Source organism: Sus scrofa, chromosome 10 (assembly GCF_000003025.6).
Source record: "Sus scrofa isolate TJ Tabasco breed Duroc chromosome 10, Sscrofa11.1, whole genome shotgun sequence".
NCBI lineage: Eukaryota > Metazoa > Chordata > Mammalia > Artiodactyla > Suidae > Sus > Sus scrofa.
In genome coordinates, this window is record NC_010452.4 from 26,222,240 (window position 1) to 26,243,681 (window position 21,442).

A 21,442-nucleotide genomic window follows, 5' to 3' on the forward strand; every position below is an offset into this window, starting at 1 on the left:
AGACTGATCTAAGAAAACATTGCTACAATTTACATCAAAGAATGTTTTGCTCATGTTCTCTTCTACAAGTTTTATGGAATCATATCATATTTTGAGTTTATTTTTGTGTGCGGTATGCGGGAATGTTCTAATTTCACTGATTTACAAGCAGTGGTCTGGCACTCCCAATACCACCTGTTGAAGAGAATGTCTTTTCTCTATTGTATATCTTTGCCTCCTTTGCAAAGAGAAATTGAATGTGGGCTTATTTCTGGGCTCTCTATTCTTTTCCACTGATATATCTGTCTCTTTTTGTGTCAATACCACACCATTTTGAATTTTGTAGCTTTGTATTAGAGAGTGATGTTTGGAAGGATTAAATGACCAACTTTGTTCTGTTTCCTCAGGACTGCTTTGCAAATCTGGGTCTTCTGCTGTTCGATATAAATTTCCTAATTATTTGTTCTAGTTCTGTGAAAAATGCCATGGGTATTATGATAGGGATTGAAGTAAATCTGTAGATTGCTTTGGGTAGTATGGCCATTTAATAGTATTAAATCTTCCAATCCAAGAGCACAGATAGCTCTCCATTTCTTTGAATTATCTTCAATATTCTTTATCAATGTTTTATACTTTTCAATGCACAGGTCTTTTACCTCCTTGGTTAAGTATATTTCTAGGTAATTTTATGTGAATTTTAAATAGGACTGTTTTATTTTTAAAACTTTCTTTTCTATATTTTATTACCAATGCAAAGAAATACAACAGATTTCTGTATATTAATCTCATATCCTGCTACCTTGGTGAGCTCACTTATTATTTCTAATTGTTTTGGGGTGGAGACTTGAGGGTTCTTGATATAGGGTATCATTTCATCTGCAAATAGTGATGGTTTTACCTCTTCCCTTCCTATTTGGATATCTTATTTCGTTTTCTTGTCTAACTGCTGTGGCTAAGACTTCTAGCACTACATTGAATAGAAGTGGTGAGAGGAGGAAGACTTTCAGCTTTACACTGCTGAGTATTATTTTGGCTGTGGGTTTGTTGTGAATGGTTATGTTGAGATATATTCCCTCTATTCCCATTTTGTTGAACTTTTTAATCAGTGGATGCTGAATTCTATCAAATGCTTTTTTTTGTCTATTGAGATAAGTATGTGATTTTTTTGTCTTTCCTTCTGTTATTGCAGTGTATCACACTGATTGATTTGGATATTCTGAGCCACCATTGTGACCCCAGAATGGATCTAACTTGATAATGGCATGTGATCCTTTTTGTGTTGTTGGACTGGGTTTGCTAATATTTCGTTGAGGATTTATGTATCCATGTTCATCAAAGATATTGGTCTCCAGTGTTCCTTTTTTGTAGTGTCTTGTCTGGGTTTGGTATAAAGCTGATGGTGACTTCATAAAGAAAATTTGGGATTGTTCCCTCCTCTGCAATTTTTTTTTGGAATAGACTGAGAAGGATTTGTACAAGTTCATGTTTGGTAGAATTCCCCAGTGAAGCCATTTAATCCAGGACTTTTGTACGCAAAGGATTTTTTAAATTACAGATTCTACTTCACTTCTAGTGATCAGTCTGTTCAAATTATCTGTGTCTTCTTACTCAGTTTTGGCAGGCTGTATATTTCTAGAAATTTGTCCACTTCTTCTACATTATCCAATTTGTTGGTACATAACTGTTCACAGCATTCTCTTATGATTTTTTGTATTTCTGTGGTACAGGTTGTTATTTCTTTTTCATTTCTTATTTTGTTTATTTGGCTCTGCTCTCTTTTTGGTAAGCCTGGCTAGAGGTTTATCAATTTTGTTTATCTTTTCAAAAAACAAACTCTTGGCTTTATTAACCTTTTCTATTATTTTTATCTCTATTTTATTTTTTATATATTTATTTTATATAATTTACTTCCTCTCTGACCTTTAATATTTCCATCCTTCTTCAGATTTTGGGTTTTGTTTGTTCTTTTTCTAATTCTTTTAGGTATTAAGTTAGTTTGAGATGTCTCTTGTTCCTTATAGAATACCTGTATTGCTATAAACTTCCTTCTACAAACCACTTTTGCTAAACCCCATAGATTTTATATGGTTGTGTTTTCATTGTCATTTGCCTCAGCATATTTTTTTAAATTTCTTCTTCAATTTCATCATTGACACAATGGTTTCTTAGTAGCATGCTGTTTAGTCTCCATGTAATTGTTTCTCAGTTTTCTGTGGCTGATTTCTAGTTTCATGCCATTGTGGTCAGAAAAGATGCTTGAAATAATTTCTATACTCTTATATTTGTTAAGGCTTGTTTTATGACCATTTAACATGTAGTGTATCCTAGAGAATGTTTCATGTGCCCTTGAAAACAAACAGGAGAAAGAATTATCTACTCTGGTCTTGAAAGGGTGTTTTTATGTGGGAGTGCTCCTGTGTAGACTGTGTATCCAGTGTTTTTGGTATAAGAGCTGGCTTAGGTATGGATGGATGCCAGCCATGTCTTTCCTCAGAGTGTGATGGCCATTATCCTCTTGATAGGGGGTGTGGTTGGTATTGAAGTATCAAAAGCCTGTGTAGGTGTGAGCTAGAACATCCTCTCTGCTCTGTGGCTGTTGCTGCTCTCTCAGGGATTGGATCTGTTTCCCTGTTCCCTGTCCTGAGGGTCAGGTTCAATCAAGCTCTGCTGTCCAAGTGTATGCCCTGTCCCAAAGGAGGTGAATGCTAAAGCAAGTGAGGTTTGTTTGCTCACAGATGACATGTGCACTGCCTGTGTAGGCATCTGTAGCTCTATTTAGAAGCAGTCCAAATTCATGCCCCTTTCTCTGTTGTGTTCATCCCAGATTGAGTGTAAGGCTGGGGTATGGAGCAGGCTGCAGATGGGGCTTAGGGCATTGTGGCTGCAGGAACTCAGGTGGCAGAAGATCTGGCTAAGCTACAGTAAACAACAGATTTTAAATGAAGACAAGACAGCTTTATAGAGAAAGAAGATGCCATTTACGACTTTCATAGCTAGAAAGGAGAAGTCAATGCCTGGCTTCAAAGCTTCAAAGGACAGGCTGACCCCCTTAGGGGCTAATGTAGCTGGTAAACTTAAGTTGAAGCCAATATAATTTACCATTCTGAAAATCCTATGGCCCTTAAGAATGACGCCAAATCTACTCTGCCTGTCCTTTACAGATGGAATAACAGAGCCCGGATGACAGCACATCTGTTTACAACACGGTTGACTAACTATTTTAAGCCCACTGTTGAAACCTATTGCTCAGAAAAAAGAAAAAGATTTCTTTCAAAATATTACTGCTCATTGACAATATACCTGGTCAACCAAGAGCTCTAATGGAGATGTACAATGAAATTAGTGTTGTTTTCATGCCTGCTAACACAACATCCATTCTGCAGCCCATAGATCAGAAGTCATTTCAATTATCAAGTCTTATTATTTAAAAAATACACTACACAAAGCTATAGCTGCCATAGATAGTGACTCCTCTAATGGATCTGGGCAAAGGAAATTGAAAACCTTCTGGAAAGGATTCACCACTCTAGATGCCATTAAGAACATCTGTGATTCATGCAAAGAGATCAAAATGTCAATATTAACAGGAATTTGGAAATTGACTCCAACACTCCTGGATGACTTTTGTAAGGTTCAAGACTTCACTGCAGGAAGTAACTGCAGATGTAGCAGAAACAGCAACAGAACTAAAACTAGAGCCTGAAGATGTAACTGAATTACTGCAATATCATGAGAAAAACAAAAGAGATGAGGAGTGGCTCCTTATTCATAGGCAAAGAAAGTGGTTTCTTGAGATGGAATCTACTCCTGGTGAAGATGTTATGAAATTATTGAAATGACAAAGGATTAGAATACTACATAAACTTAGTTGATAAAGCAATGGCAGAGCATTTTTAAAATTAAGGTATGTGTATTGGTTTTTTAGATATGATGTTATTGCACACTTAATAGACTATAGAACTATGTAAATATAAATTTTATGTGCACTGGGAAACAAAAAAATTCATGTGACAATTTATTATGATATCACTTTATTGCAGTGGTATGGAAATGAACCCGCAATATCTCTGGGTTATGCCTATATGTTCCTAATTACGATAATTCATAATTCAATCTGTTCATCTATCCAAGATGATATACAGTCATTGTTCTAACATAACCTGTCAAATTCTATGAAACAAAGATATGTGATATGTCTATTTTATTGAAGAATCTCGTCTAACTTCCATAAACCATGACTAAATTTATAAGCTCTAATTATGGATTAGCTTTACTTAATTCACTAAATCCACTAACAAATTTAAAGAAAAATCCTTACATCCATTTTAAATAATCTACGCTACCTCCTAAAAGATTATTCACCTATCCCCCAAAATGTAAGCTGAAGTGAAAACAAATTTGAATTTAGCTGAGAATACGTACTAACTAGAGGCGCTAACTAAAAACCACTGACAATATTTTAGCTCATTATATTAAGGTAATACTAGCAGTAATGTGTCAACATCCAAAAGGCAGAAGAGAGAGAGAGAGAAAGAATGTAAAGAACAGTACGAATGGATTTTATGTGCCAGGACTGTACATAAATGGCATTCATCACTTCCACCCTCATTTCTGTTAACAAGTTCAAGACATGCAAGGGGGAATGGGAAATATTCTTTGTCATTTGGCCACAACTCCAAGAAGGCAATGAGAATACATAATTTTGGGATAGATCTAGCCATCTCTATCACTCATACTAGCATAGTAGAGGTCTAGCAAAATCTTAATTCACTGAAAGAGAACAACATATTTACCATGCAGCTTTATAAAACTAATATGAAAAAAACAGAAGATGCTTTGATGTGGAATAGTTCTAAAATTATGGTTAAAGATGAACAGAACAACAACAGGGAGTTCCTTTCATGGCTCAGCAGGAAGGAACCCAACTAGCATTCATGAGGACACGGTTTCCATCCCTGGTTTTGCTCAGTGGGCTAAGGATCCAGCATTGCCGTGAGCTGTGGTGTAGGTTGCAGATATGGCTCAGATCCTGCGTTGCTATGGCTGTGGTGTAGGCTGGCAACTACAGCTTCAACTGGTCCCCTGGCCTGGGAACTTCCATATGCCATGGGTGTGGCCCTAAAAAGCAAAAAAAAAAAAAAAAAAAAAAAAAGAACAACAACAAAAAAAACCCTAAATTTAAATCAGCCACCTGAAAGAATAGCAAAAGACCAAAAACTGCATTTCAGAAATGAAATATCACTCTGGGAAAGCTTTGTTTTTACAGGCATTCCTTTCTAAACTCTGTCAGGCAAACATTTTTATAGGCTATCTTTCCTCACACACAGTCAAGTTCATGATATACAACATAAATCAGAGACAGGGAAATAATGCAACAAACCTTTTCTTAGACCAATAGGAAAGGCATAGCAAAAATTGTCTATTTCTTACAGGATTAAAAAAAAAAACCCTACATTCTTTATTTTTCATCTCCCTGGGAGATAAAAAGGTACAAGTACTTTGGAATAATACTTCAAAAGGTATATTTTTGCTTGCTTTAAACAACAGAAACAACAAAGTCCTATTTTGAAAGGGGGCCTAGTCCATTTATCTTTACAAAATGCGGGTTCTAAAATCTGAACTACATGCCAAAACAAGAAAAGCAACTTATCTTTAAAAGGCTAGGATATTTTTGTTTCTGTTTTAAAGGGTTTGTGGCTCTGGAGGTTGATTTGCCTTTCACATTGGATATTATGGCATTTTCTCCATGAATGAAAACAAAGATGATGGTTTTCTTTATTACTATATTCCTAAATGAACAACATGGCTTGTGACTTAAAGAAGCTTTAAATGTTAGTGTAGCTTTTGAATCAACTGAAGATCATATTATCCAAAAAACAGTATTGATGATAACCTAAAAAGCTATAATTACCAGCAATGCTACCATTTCTCAGGATTGAGGTTTACTAGCCCTATATTTTAAAAACATTATTTATAATATCAAATAATATAAAAACAAAAATTCAAAGAAAATCTTCATAGTTTGCAAAATTCTCTCTATGCTCAAAAAGTACTATCTTTTTTCACATAATAGATGGGGAAATAAATATGTAAAAATATCTGTACTTATTTAAAAGTCATGTTTTAAGACTGTGTCTGTGAAAATTAATTACCAAATTAATATTTAAAAAATCATTTTGATTCAATGAATGAATTCTCCTTTTATGATAAATCTTTTAAACATTGTACCGGAGCTATAGCATCAATGAAAAAAGAAACAAAAAAATCTCAATGTCCTAACTGATTTCACTCAAAGTAGTTCTAAATTTCAGTGAATTTTCAAAAGCAAACCCAACAGACACCAAAGGATGAAAATACCAACTTCCCTGACACCCCAGGGCAGCCTTGCTTCCCCACTTAATTCCTCTGGAACATCAGACTGGGATGATGGCCCCTTGACTACATTTCTTTTCATCATCATTTGTGAACTCTGTGAGGGTAGTGACCATGCTAAGTAGTTACATTAGGCTCTTCAGTGCCTATCACGGTAAGCGCTTAATAAATGTCAACTAATTGAACAAATGAATAAAGTTAATTAAAAGCTGGGCAAAAGTTCTAACAGGAAGGCAGCAAAGGGTAGAGAAAGAAGGGGGGAAAAAGTACTAGAAGGGAAATGAAAATAGTTACTTCCTGTAAATGACCTTAGACAGGGAAGCCATTTAGTAGTCCTATGCCTCCATTTCTTCATTTAGTATATAAAGAAGCTGAACAAGATTATCTCCAATATCACTTCCATTTCTGAAATTTTACCAAAAATGATCATCTTATGTACAAATATTCCATAGACTAAACACACTCTTAACCAACTTTCATCGTACCAACTTCATTGTATTAACAAGTTTTCCGTCCCTTCTGAAAACATACAGTCTGAGCAAAGGTTCTCAAACTTTAGTGGGACTCAAATTGCCTGTGTTTGTTAAATCACAGATTGTTATGCCCCACTCCCGCTGCTTCTCATTCAGTACATCTTGGATAAGACCCAAGAATTTACAATCCTGAATAAGTTTCAGGGGATGTTGATGCTGCTGGTCCAGAAATTACACTTTTGAGAAACACTGCCCCATAGTAAATGCCCATTCAACTCTCTTCCCATCAGCTGAGCTATTTGATTATCAAAGGTCAGTTTCCTGGAGTTCCTGTCGTGGCACAGTGATTAACACATTCGACTAGGAACCATGAGGTTGTGGGTTCGATCCCTGGCCTTGCTCAGTGGGTTAAGGATCCGGCGTTGCCGTGAGCTGTGGTGTAGGTCACAGACATGGCTTGGATCCCCCGTTGCTGTGGCCCTGGTGTAGGCAGGTGACTACAGCTCCGATTAGACCCCTAGCCTGGGAACCTCCATGTGCCGTAGGAAGCGGCCCTAGAAAAGGCAAAAAGACAGGAAAAAGAAAAAAAAAAAAAAAAAAAAAAGGTCAGTTTCCCAAATTTATATATTCTAGTTGAAACAGCTGAATATTATGCAAATGTACAGAGGAAAGTCACTTCAAATTACCTGCTGGAGTTCCCATCATGGCTCACAGGTTATGAACCTGACTAGTATCCATGAGGATGCAGGTTCGATCCTTGGCCTTGCTCAGTGGGTTAAGGATGAGAAGCTGCTGTGAGCCATGGTGTGGGTCACAGATATGGCTCAGATCCCGAGTTGCTGTGGCTATGGCATAGGTCGGCAGCTACAGCTCTGATTGGACCCCTAGCCTGGGAACATCCATATGCTGCAGGTGTGGCTGCCGCCCCCCACGCCCAAATTACATGTTGAATTAGGTGTGAGAATTCTGTAAAATACTCAGAAATTTTGATAAAAATCCATAATTTTGCATTCTTTCCCAATTTAACTTCTTAGTTCAATTAAAAACTAAAAGTGAAAATAGTAGTGATAAATTATAGGTGTTAAAAAAGCCACAGGCACAAATGGACATGAGGAAACTTTTGGAGTGATATATTATCTTGATTGTGGTACTTCTGTGTCATTTCATGGGTGCATATACATGTAAAACTTATCAAATTGTACACTATATATTTATGCATTTTATTGTATGTTAATTATACCTTAATAAAATATATAAACAATATATTATCTTGACTGTGGTACTTCTGTGTCATTTCATGGGTGCATATACATGTAAAACTTATCAAATTGTACACTATATATTTATGCATTTTATTGTATGTTAATTATACCTTAATAAAATATATAAACAACCTACAAACTTACACATATATGCACACTCAAAAAACCAAATTTTGTGAGAATATGGAGCAATCCTAATTTTCATACCTTGTTGATAGGAATGCAAAATAGCTCAAACACTTTAGAAAAAGGTTTGGTAATTTCATATAACCTAAACAAAAACAGCATATGACCAAGTAATTCCATTCCTAATTTTTTTTTTTTTTTTTTTTTTTTTTTTTTTTGTCTTTTTGCCATTTCTTGGGCCGCTTCCGTGGCATATGGAGGTTCCTAGGCTAGGGGTCCAATCAGAGCTGTAGCTGCCGGCCTACACCACAGCCACAGCAACTCGGGATCTGAGCCACGTCTTCGACCTATACCACAGCTCACGGCAATGCTGGATCCTTCACCCACTGAGCAAGGCCAGCGATCGAACCTGCAACCTCACGGTCCCTAGTTGGACTCGTTAACCACTGAGCCACGATGGGAACTCCTCCATTCCTAATTATTACCAAAGAGACATGAATACACAAGAGCTTGTTCAAGAAAATTCTTAACAGTTTTATTTCTAATAGCTAAAAACTAGGAATAGCCCAGGTATCCCTCAGCAGGAGAATGGATCAACAGAATACAGCATCCATACAACTCAGAAATACTACCCAGTAATAACAAGAAACAAGCTACCTACGAACTCAATAACAAGATAAATCTCAAAATATTATGCTAAGTAAAAGAAGCCTTTTTTAAGAGTACATCTTTATGATCCCATTCATATGAAAAGGTAAAACTAACTTACGGTAGAAAAAGTAGAAAAAGATTGGCTCTTGGGTGTGGTGTCAGGAAGGAACTTGAAGATATCTTCTGGAGTGATGGCAATGCTATCTTGAAAGAGCTTACACAGATCAGCTGGCTTACACAGATATATGTATTTGTCAAAACTCATGGAATTGTGGGTACACTTAAGATTTATGCATTTCAGGAGTTCCTGTCATGGTTCAGTGGAAATGAATCTGACTAGTATCCATGAGGATGCAGGTTCGATCCCTGGCCTCGCTCAGTTAAGGATCCGGCAATGCTGTGAGGTGTGGTGTAGGTCACAGATGCGACTCAGATCCTGTGTTGCTGTGGCTATGGTGTAGGCCGGCAGCCATGGCTCCAACTGAACCCCTAGCCTGGGAACCTCCATATGCTGCAGATGTGGTCATAAGATTAAAAAAAAAAAAAAAAAGATTTGTGCCTTTCATTGTAAATCTCACTTCAACATGAAAAAAAAAAGAATTATAATTAAACCCTAGCTAACAATATGTATGCTTAAGTATTTATACATAAAACACAGAGTTCCCATTGTGGTTCATTGGGTTAAGAACCCGACATAGTCGCCTCCGTGAGGATGCAAGTTTGATCTCTGGCCTCAGTGTAGGCTGCAAATGCAGCCTGGGTCCAGTGCAGCCACGGCTGCAGCAGACGCCTGCAGCTACAGCTCCAATTCGACCCCTAGCCCAGGAACTTCCATATGCCATAGGGTGGCCCTAAAAAGAAAAAAGAAAGAAAAAAAATACTAACATCTGTCACTTTAAAATTCAACAAAAGGTGGTGGAATAAATGGACAAATATATGATAAAGCCATGTATAATGAAAGGTTAACAGAATCTAGGTGGTGAGTATAGGGTATTCATTGCATAATTCTTCCAGTTCTTTTATATGGTTGAAAAACTTCATATAAAGATGTTGAGGAAAAATCACTTTACAATACTAGGGATTCCATTTTTTGCATATTTATGCATGTCTGTGTATTCATGGATCTTTAAGCCAATGAGCAAGGCCAGGGATTGAACCCGTATCCTTATGGATACTAGCTGGGTTCTTAGCCTGCTGAGCCACAACAGGAACTCCAAGAATGTAAAATACTAAATTTACCTACTTTTCAATTAGAAATGAGGAGAGCAAATATTTTTAGTACATAAAACAAGCTTTTTGAGAAAGAAAAAAAAGCTCAATTTCATACAATGTCCAAGTTAGAATATAAGACGGAGAAAACTTAAGGGATGAGATCAGAAAAAAAGGAAAAAGAAATGAAAAAAGTTAACAGCATAGGCAAAGAGTAATTGCCAATGGTCTATTTTTATAGACCATTTTCACCTAACGCTACTGCATTTTGAAACTCAGGTGCACTCAATAACTAAGGTTCACATCTCTTCAACTGGCTTGGTCATTCCATCTACAGAAGCTCTATCTGAAACAGATCTCCCAAAACCACCTGTTCACAGAGAAATTATTCTGAGTTACAAGAATAATAACTAGAGAACTAGTCCCGAAGGATAAGACAAATCCAGCTATGTATCAAATTAGTATAAAAACTATTTCCTAATCTTCAGAAGATGAGCCCTCAGACTTTCACGGCAGCACATAACTCAAAGCCTTCCAATGATTTGTAAGTGTGTCAGTTAATATACAATTGTGCAGGAGAATAACTTTTAAAAGAACCTTATAAAATGTAAAATATAAGGAATTTCTTTGTAATATAAGCTTCAGAGATGAAAGCTTAATTTGAGCCTAAAATGTGCAGAGGATTTGAACTGTATTTAGTAATTTTAGGGGGGGGGTTCCCAAACTGCAAGTCACTTTTTGTAAGCACCTGCATGTTTCTGTGAAGAAGAACGGGCACTACTAGTTAAAGGTGTGTGGCAAAGAACATTCTAGCATAGGCAAAAACAGTAAAAGTATATGTAAAGATAGAAGGGCTTTATGATTTACTTTCCTCTAGTATCCATCTGCATATCCTGGTCACAGATGGTAGTTTCCAAAAGGCTCCTTTCTTTATTCTTGGAAAAGGATTCTGAGAAAGTAAATTTGTTTATTCCACAAGCAATTATTTAACAGCTTCAGTGTGCAAGCCTAGAACCATGCACATTGCCTGAGCATAAAGCAACAGAGATTACAGCTAATATTAATACACTGATTACTGAAGGACTTAAATTTTACCCTAGCTTTTTACATGAGAGCTTTCTTTATACACAGTTCCATTACAAAGCTATTTTCAAATGTTAATTTTCCACTTACCTTTGAATTCTACTAATGGCAGAAGTATCACGAAGAATAAAATAGCTTCAATTCAATCATAAAGAAGGAAACACAGAAGGACTTAATTGCAAACTAGACACACACTCCTGAAAATTCAGAGTAATTATTTAGTATAAAGTCAAGATTCAGAAATCTAATCTTTTTGGATTAAAAACCTTTGTAGTAGACATCTTCTGACAGGGCTCCCAATAATTGTCACTTCTTCTCCAACCATATTTAATCCCCCCGCCCTTGAGTAGGGGCTAAAACTTGCAACCTGCCTCTAATAGAGTGAACATGGCAAAAGTGAAGAGCTGATTCTTTTGTGATTAGGTTACAAAAGACCATGACTTCTGTCTCACTAGGACTCTCATTTGTTCTCCCTGTTAAATCTGCTTCCACATTGTGAGACACTCCATGAAGAGGCCCATGTGGCGAGGAACCATGGAACAGCTTCACGGGTAGCTCCCAAGAAACCGAGGCCTCAGTCTAACATCCCACAAGGAACTGAATCCTGCAACAATCAAATGAGCTTGGAAAGGAATTCTCCCAAGCCCAAACATGAAACGACTGTGGTCTTGTGAGCAGCAGAGCCAAAAGACCCAACTAAAAGGTACCTGGATTCCTCACCCACAGAAAGCATAATACGACAAACGTGTATTGTTTTAAGCTGCTACACTTGGGGATAATTTGTTATATAGCAATAGATAATGAACATAGAGCCCATCTGCAGAAAAGTCTATACATGCACAAATTCAGGCACACATTTTAGAGAACCAGAAGGCAAAGCCCACCAATACAACTCCTAGTGGCCCAAAGATCCCAGACTGAGAAACTTCTGCTATAATAAACTGCAAACAATATGCACAAAAGGCCTGCAGTAAGTCAATTTAACCACGCTATGTAGCTTAACAAATGTCAGAATGCTTTCCTTCCATACGGTAGTACTAAAAAAGTTAAATTATTCTAGATAGAATTGATATCTTAATACTAGTATCACCAAAGGTAAAATCAAGTCAAATTACAATAAAACATTATTTTAAATAACATATTTTATAGGTACAAATAAGTATTAAGGATAAAATACTGATGAAACACCATCCTTAAGTAGTGAGACGTCCTTAAGTGGGTAGGTGAGATATACACAAACATACACACCCACACAAAACAATTATAAGAAGATCGGGAAGGGGTTCCCGGCGTGGCTCAGTGGTTAACAAATCCGACTAGGAACCATGAGGTTGCGGGTTCAATCCCTGGCCTTGCTCAGTGGGTTAAGGATCCGGCGTTGCCATGAGCTGTGGCGTAGGTTGCAGACTCGGCTCGAATCCCGAGTTGCTGTGGCTGTAGCGTAGGCCGGCGGCTATAGCTCCGATTCGACCCCTGGTCTGGGAACCCCCATATGATGCAGGAAGCAGCCCAAGAAGAAGAAGATGATCAGGGCTACAAACAAAAATTTGAATATGGTATCCATTTGTGTACATGATATGCATGACATACTACGTACGACTTTACTGAGTTTTAATAATAAAGTAATTAAAATAAATACCTGTACTGTTTTTCCAAGTCCCATGTCATCACCAAGAATACACCCTCTTCCTTGGATGAAGTGTCCATAGAGAAACTGGGCTCCTTCCCGTTGGTAGTCTCTCAAATACCTATTAATAGTATAAGGAATAGAGGCTCCATCTTCAGATAATTGAAAAGCAACAGCAGATGATGGAAATTCCCGGTCTGGGAAATAAGGTTTTTCCAAATCTTCATCATCAAATATAAAATTCCTAGAGTACTCTTTAACAGATTTTACTTCTTGAAGTCTTTTAAGAGGCACTTTCCTTTCTTGAAAATCTGAATATAAGATGACTGCAAATGACTCGCCATTTTCATCCATTGTGATAGATTTTATGCTTGCTTCACAAAGTTTTTCATTATCTGGAGACGGGGCAAGACATCTTTCTCCTGGATGCCATATAGCTATAATAATAAAGAAGAAAATAAGGTTTCCACATCTAACTTATAAAGGAACACCTCCTTTATCTGCTGCTTTGAGGAAAAAAAAAAAAGTACCTCACATAAATATCCTTTCCAAAATCTGAAACAAGATAAATTATACTCATAATATGTATAGCTATTTTCCTAAAATATATTATCAGATGTCCTCCTATAATAACAGAATAAAGGGTACATAATTAATGTCCAGTTGTTCTCGCTCTGCTGTATGTCATAATCTCCCCATACACGCTTAGATATGATGTCTGTTGATACTGATTCAGTGGGTGTGAGCAATGGACATTTGGTTTTATTATGTGTTTGGTTGTTATCGTTGAATTCAAAGGGTAGCTCTGATGCACAGCCAGGGTTGAGAACCACTGACTTAAAGATTCATGGTGACTCATGAACATGATGTATACCATTATTGACATGGCAGAGTAATAGTGAAAGAATTTGGTAATAAGTAAGCTAAAATCCTCTGAACAGCAATATTTTCTGTGAGTCTTCTGTCTACCCTTTTAGTTATTTCTTCTCCCTCTGAAGACAGCTGTTTCTTCTCACTGTCAACATTGCTGCTTTTAAAACACGGCTTGGATACAACTAACCAGGGGAATCTCCGGTACAACTACAGAGTGACACGTACTAGCCTTTTCCCTTCTAGATTTTGAAGAGTTGAGGGTCTTAAAAAAAGAGATGAATTCTAAGATCTCTTTCTGCTAAGGTTCTTTTATTCTTTGAAGAGTCTAACTTCTCTCTATCTATGAATTTATTCTGTGCTTAATTATACAGCTATTTCATTTTCTATTTAGAAAATACAACACTATGAATGGGGAGAAGAGTCTCTACAGAGTATACTATTGGTACAATTAAAAGGTACCAAATAGGGTGTTTCCCATCATGGCTCAGTGGGTTATGCACCTGACTAGTATCCATAAAGGATGTGGGTTCAATTCCTGGCCTCGCTCAGTTAAGGATAGGTCACAGATGGCATGGCTGTGACTGGCAGCTGGAGCTCCGATTCGACCCCTAGTCTGGGAACTCCCATATGCCACAAGTGCGGCCCTAAGAAAAAATTTTTTTTAATTTTTAAAAGTACCAAATAGAGGAAATTAAGTAAAAATAATTTCCCAAATGGGATTTCTTATAGCAAGAATCCCAGAGGAATTGCATGACTACAATTTTAAGAATACTAGGAATTATTTTTTCGACATATTTCTCATTGAGATCATATCACTGGTAGTTTCCTGGGGCCTTCCTAATGCTTTTGAACTAGGTTTTTAAAACACTCATGATTATATTATGACAAGTATGTCTACACTCTCTTTGGCAAGAACAGCTCACTATGCTACTCGTCATCACTGTTCCTCAAAAGTAAAACCATTATTTTAACTTCAGTGAGGTTGTTTTTACATAACAATCTTTAGTACAGAGAAAAAAAATCTGTTCTCCCACTTTAATCTTTGCATCCAAACTGAGAATTATTACACTATTCTAAAAGACATAGTTTTAATGTGAAAATAAAACCCTGATTCATTGTACAGAGATAACAGGTCAGTGGGCCCTATTTCCATAATAGTACTGTTTAGGCCTTAAAGGCCCTTACAGTAATTATTAACACATTATTTCTGTTTCACATGATTTGTCTGCCTGCCCAGTGGAAATGCCTTATAAATTTTAGACTTCATTCATTCATTTATCATTCAACATACATGAAATAACACTAATTATTTACCAGAGACTGTACCACACAGCGAGCATAAAACGAAGAAAATCAATGTCAAAAATGATAGTGATTAAAACTTGCTCAGAACTAGTCTTTCTAAAGCTCATTAAAAGGCATCACCGTCTAACCAACTTTTCAAGGTAGAAAACCTTTAGTCAGCTCCTATCCCTCTTTTTATATTAATCCCTAATCCAATCCATCAGAATGTCCTGCTGGTTCTTATAAAAAACAAAAACAAAAAAACAAACATAAAAAAAAAAATCCCTTTCCTCCCTGATACAATTTCTCTAAACAACTGCTGACAAACTTTTTCTGTAGAGTTAGATTTTAGTTATGTGTTAGTTTAGCTTTTGCAGGCTATACTGTCTTTTGCCCTTATAACATAACAGCAGCCATAGACACATGAATAAAAGAGTCTGACTGTGTTCCAGTAAAACTATCTACTAAGAAACAACTGTCAGGCTGATCATAGTTTCCTATGATCTCTGGCTTCCTCCTAAAGTCCTGCTATAGACTTCTAACCATTTTCTCTGCTGACACTATTTCCCCCGACAATCAATTTTCCACATAGCAGCAAAACTGACTACTTTATTTTTTTAACAATTTGGGTATACTTTATTTTCGTCTTTTTTTTTTTTTCTTTTTTTTCTTTTTTGGCTTTTTGCCTTTTCTAGGGCCGCTCCCAGGGCATATGGAGGTTTCCAGGCTAGGGGGTCTAATTGGAGCTGTAGCTGCCGGCCTACGCCAGAGTCACAGCAACATGGGATCCGAGCCACCTCTGAGACCTACACCACAGCTCATGGCAACGCCGGATCCTTAACCCACGAGCAAGGCCAGGGACCGAACCCGTAACCTCATAGCTCCTAGGTGGATTTGTTAACCACTGAGCTACAACAGGAACTCCAAAAATTGACTATTTTAAAATATAAATTATTAGTAAATCTTTAACTTAAAATCTTTTCGTAATTACCCATTGTTCAAAGAATAAAATCCAAACTCCTAACTATGGCCTACAAGCCTCTGTATGATCTTCCCCTACTTATTCTCCAACTTAATCTGTCAATTTTTCCCTTGACTCACACATACTGAGGTCTTCTCTCAGCTACTTTTATGTCATCTCCTCAGAGATTTTGTTTCTGACCACCTTATTTAAAGTAGGGAATCCCACTATTCCATATCCCAGTATTCTATTGCCTCCCTAGCACATATCACAAATATTTAATTATCTTTACTTTTGAAACTCTGCCTCTCCCCTAGAAAGTATCTTTTCCAAGAAAATGTCTGTATTGTTCAAAATGTTATCCCCAGGACCAGAACACTCAATAAATGTGCTGAATTTGTTAATGAAAACATCTCCTGGATCTCACAGACCTTGATATCTAACAAGAGAAACAGATACTAAAAAGTTCACAAAGGTGAAATTATAGTAAGTGCTTTGGCAGAACAGGGTGCAAAGAGGTACCAAAGAAAGAGTTTAAAAGGGAAAGAGATCTAAGAAGAGCATCTTGGTCAAAGGGCACATGCAGCATGTGCAAAAACCTCCGCTTCATGTAATTTACAGAAATCTACTTGGTTCCTGAGTTTGGGTTAATTTCTAGAACTAAAGAGACTCAGTTGAGTTTGAGCAAAGGCTGAATCTCTCAGTATTCAAACTCCAGAACAAACAGCTTAAAATAGGATCACTGCCTTTTGGACTGAATGGGATAAGGCTCCTTATGATCTGGTCCCTGTGTTCCTCTTTAACTTCATTTTCTACCCTCTCTCCTGATTTCATTCCAAACTGGCTTCCTTGAGTTAAGCCTGCTCCCATCTTAGGCCCTTGAGATTTCTGTCCCTTTTATCATCATTCTCCCTAAATACAAACAGGATTCTTTCAGTTCATTCAGATCTCTGCTCATGTGGCATCTCCTCAGAAGTATCTTCTCTGATCACCCAATCTAAAATAGCACTCCCTGCCACTCTCCCTTCTTTCATCCTGCTTGATTCCATTTTCAGAGAAAAACATGAACTATCTATTACTGTTGGTCTCCTCAACTTAAATTTAAGTTTCTCAGAGGAGGGACTTAATTTGTGTTCACTGCTATACCTGAGGCACCTAGGACAATGTTTGACACTCAAACACTTGTCAAATTAACAAATATTTATATATAGCTAACATTTGAGGGCTTAGGTGTGCCAGACATGTGCTTTAGATGTAGTAGTCCATGCAGGCCTTTCAGCAAACATTTCATTACTTCATATATATAATATCATTAGGAATTCCTATTGTGGCTCAGCAGGTTAAGAACTTGACTAGTATCCATGAGGATGCAGGTTGGATCCCTGGCCTCACTCAGTGGGTTAAGGATCTGGCATTGCTATGGCTATGGCGTAGGCCAGAAGCGGTAGCTCTGATTCAACCCCTAGCCTGGGAACTTACATATACTGCGGTGTGGCCCTAAAAAGACAATAATAATAGCAATAATAATAATAATGATAATGATAATAATTGTTCCATTTTACAAATGGTGAAACAGATAAAGATAACCATGGTCACACAACTAAAAAGTGACAGAGCTTGGATTTGAACCAAGCTATCTGAACTCGTAGCTACCATGCTGTACCAAGTCACACATGAATGAACAATTAATTCCCTAGAATTAATTACCCCTACCCCTTTTAAATGAGGTTTGAGCATCCCAATTACTCTAATCTCCACTGAGAAACTTCATCTATTTATTTCACCTGCCAGGTTCCTATAGGTATTCATATTTATGATCCCTGAGTTAGTGCCATCAATCCTTAGCCTTCAGAGTTGTGCCTTGCTACTTAAATCTCTCTGAACTTTAACTCTGAATTCCTCATCTATTTAATGAAATCAATTATCTTCCTCAAAGCAAAACATGTAAATAAGCAATCAGCATATTTCTGGGCACAGAACAGAACCTCAATATCTGGTAGCTTTCGTTATATCACTATTCATAGTGAAAGCTATTAATTAGGAGGCAAGAAGGCATCCCAGACGACTTGTGGCTGATAACCATACCCTCCTTAAACCCTCTCTCTATTGGTGATCCATTAAAGGTGATCCTGACTGAGTACATCATATATTAAGCTTTTTGTGTAATAAACTGAAATATCTCAGCCTTTTCATCTACTTAATAACAAACTTCTTCCATTCACTGAGAACTAAGACATACAAGAATAAACAATAAAAATATCAAACATTTACTTTGTGCTTATTTTGAGCCACTCACTGGGTCGCGTAAATGCTTGGCCTAACACCATCTCAGCTAATAATCACAAGAACTCAGCCATGATTTCAATTTTACAGATAGGAAACTACCAAAGTTGCTCAGCAAATGACCGTCATAGTCAACACCAGAGCGCAGGTTCTCAACACTGAATTGCAAACTGGTTCCAGCCCTGGGGGATGGTGCACAACCTCCACCTGTCACCGAGAGGAGCCACGGCGTAAAACCCCACCCCCCCCAAGGGAGCTGGGAGGAAGAAGTCCAACCCCACGCAGTAAACACAGGTGTCTGGGCGGAGAGGCGAGCTCGGGGGTTATACCTTTGCTGGTGGTTTCCGCGCGGGGTTTCGGGGCAGAGGGATCCATCTGCCCAGGGGGAGGGGCCTGGCAGCCTGGTTGCATTTAACACCTGACAGGCGGCGGAGGACGGCGAGGAGGAGGAGGGGGGCGGGCGGACGGCGACCAACTCCACCTCCAGCCTCCCTCCGTACATCGCTCCCCCGAAGCCCGACGTCACGGGAGAAGAGAGAGCAAATGTGGAGCTTGAGGTGGTCCAGGGATACGGGACGGTGGCGTCCGAGACTGCATCAGAGCCGGAAGCTGGCAAGAGGCGCTCACCTAGCCGGGGGAGAAGGACAACCGGCGGGCAAATCTCCCCCTTACCCTCACTCTCAGTATCGGGCCTCCCTTGCAGCCCACTGCAACTTCCAACCCGGACTCGGAAAATCCCGCGAGAACGGGCTTCCGAACTGTCATCGAGATCTCACGAGAACCAAAATCTTGGTTCAAGGGGCGGAGCGATCTTCGGGCGTCTTTCCTCTAGGAGGCCTGTAACACAAAGATCCGCGATAGTTGCAAATATCGCGAGATTTGGTATCGCTGGGCCCGGGGAAGAGCTTGTGGCTTCCGAGAGAGGCAGGAAGGTTTGTTCGTGGGCTTGGACCTAACTGTGGGTCTTATAAGAACGGGGAAGAAAGGTGACGACCCAGCAGGAGACTGTCGTCCCGGAGATCGTAACTCTCTGGCTTATATTACGCATTTGGTTTACTCGTCGTGTTTCCAGCTGCCTAGGAACTTGAGAAAGCGAACAGTTCCCTTCTGCAGTGCCACCCTAACCGTGTGGACACCGACGTCAGGACACCCACGAGAGGCATGTTTTCCTAGTCTTACACTAAAATGGTGTAAATCATAAATAAGTGAATACAAAACATGTGACACATGCCTAAGTTCAAGATAAAGGTATAAATGCGGTAAAAGGGTTTTTTCCATGTACCAGTGGTTTGTGTAACACATTTTGGGAAAACACTTAGCAAACCATAGGGCTATTTTGGGAAGGATCTTCAGAGCAGCGTACCACTCAGGAATTAATGGGGACTACTCATGTAATACTTTTACAGATATTGCGCAAAGATTAATACAAAAATGGTTTCCGCACATGTTAATGTACTGTAGGACATTTCATTGAACTAGATTAGCCTGAATGGGCCTGTATTAATTTCTTATGGCTATTGTAACCAGTTACCACAAACTTAATGGCTTAAAACAGCTCCAAAGTGTTACAGTTCTGTAAGGCAGAAGCTCTACATGGATCTCATTAGGCTAAAATCAAAGTGTCAGCTGGACTGGCTTTTCCGGAGGCTCTGCAGGAGAATGTTTCCTTGTCTTTTCCAGCTTCTAGAGGCTATGCACATTTCTTGGCTCATGGCCCCCTTCCTTCTGTCTCCAAATCCAGCAGTGTTGCATCTCTCTGACCTTTCCATAGTCACATCTCCCTCTAATTGTAGCTGGGATTATTTGATTTTAAGGGTTTATGTGATAAAATTGAGTCCTCTAATAATCCAAGATAATCTTCCCATATCAAGGTCAATACCTTAATACATCAACAAAGTCCTTTTGCCATATGAAGTAACATATTCATGGGTTCCAAGGATTAGGGTGTGAACATCTTTGGGGGAATCATTCTGCCTACCATAGGGTCTTACTAGGAAGACTATATGGCTCTTTGATCTACAAAGACAGATACAAAAAATGAGAACGTTTTCATAAAATGCTTCATCTAGAATAGCACTTGTTTCTGTTTACCAGCAGCTAAAAATGTTGTATCTGAGAGAAACAAATAGATGCTGGCCCTCACACATAGTTAAGAGGTTAACTCATTTAACCTCAGTGCTTCAATGTCCTCACTCATGACAGCAGAGAGACAAATAATACTAATCTACCCAAAAAGGGGTATTGTAAGAATTAAATAAATAAAACATCTAAAACAATGCCTCATCATAGTAAGGACTTAGTAGTGAATAGCATACATAATTGCAGTATACTGTTGTTATCAATGGAACGCATCTGCTTGAAACCTGCATTATGCATAGCCATTGCTTCAGTAAAATTTTGGCTAATAGTTGGAAGTGCATTATAACTTAGAGTTTTAGACTAGGTTCTAACTTAAACACAGTGTATTGTAAGGCATATTTTTTAGGCACATCTTAAAAAAAAAAAATAACCCTGCTCAATATCATTGTAACTTGAATTTAACATGCATTCTGACATTGGAAAATTTTAAATGTAGGAAAAAATATTGGAATTGCTGAAATATATCTGTTTTACTGCTTCAAGAAGTTTGATTCCCCTCACACACACTGGAATTACTAGTCGTGTAATGTTTTATTTTTCCAGAGGTCCACTGATTTAAGATGTTCATCCCTAAAGAACTGACCTCTGAATAAGATATATAGATGGCCAAAAGGCACATGAAAAGATGCTCAGCATTACTATTAGAGAAATGCCAATCAAAACTACAATGAGGTATCACCTCACACCATCAGAATGGCCATCATCAAAAAATCTACAAATAATAAATGCTGGAGAGGGTATAGAGAAATAGGAACCCTCCTACGCTATTGGTGGTCATGTAAATTGATACCACTACTATGAAGCATGTATGGAGATTCCTTAAAAAACAAAAAAATAGAACTGCCATATAATCTTGCAATCCCTTTCCTGGACATATATCTAGAGAAAACCATAATTCGAAAAGTTACTGTTGATTGTTCACTGCAACACTTCTTAAAACAGCCAAGACATGGAAGCTACCTAAATGTTTGCTGACAGAAGAACAGATAAAGAAGAGGTGCTATATATATATATATATATGTGTGTGTGTGTGTGTGTATGTGTATATATATGTGTGTGTGTATGTGTGTGTATATATGTGTGTGTATATATATGTGTGTGTGTATATATGTGTGTGTAT

The 21,442-nt window shown here is 38.0% G+C and overlaps 1 protein-coding gene across 4 annotated transcripts in view; it reads right to left on the reverse strand.

The window, feature by feature from the left end:
* Positions 1–21,442, reverse strand: part of ERCC6L2 (ERCC excision repair 6 like 2) — a 152,741-nt gene that overhangs the window by 110,221 nt on the left and 21,078 nt on the right. For 2 of the 4 annotated variants that reach the window (XM_021064595.1, XM_021064594.1), the window contains exon 4: positions 12,795–13,219. In XM_021064595.1, the coding sequence (XP_020920254.1) occupies positions 12,795–13,219 (425 nt within the window). Of the gene's footprint in view, positions 1–12,794; positions 13,220–18,512; positions 19,845–21,442 lie in introns of those variants that run through there. The other 2 variants (XM_003357697.5, XM_021064596.1) reach the window with 2 other exon arrangements.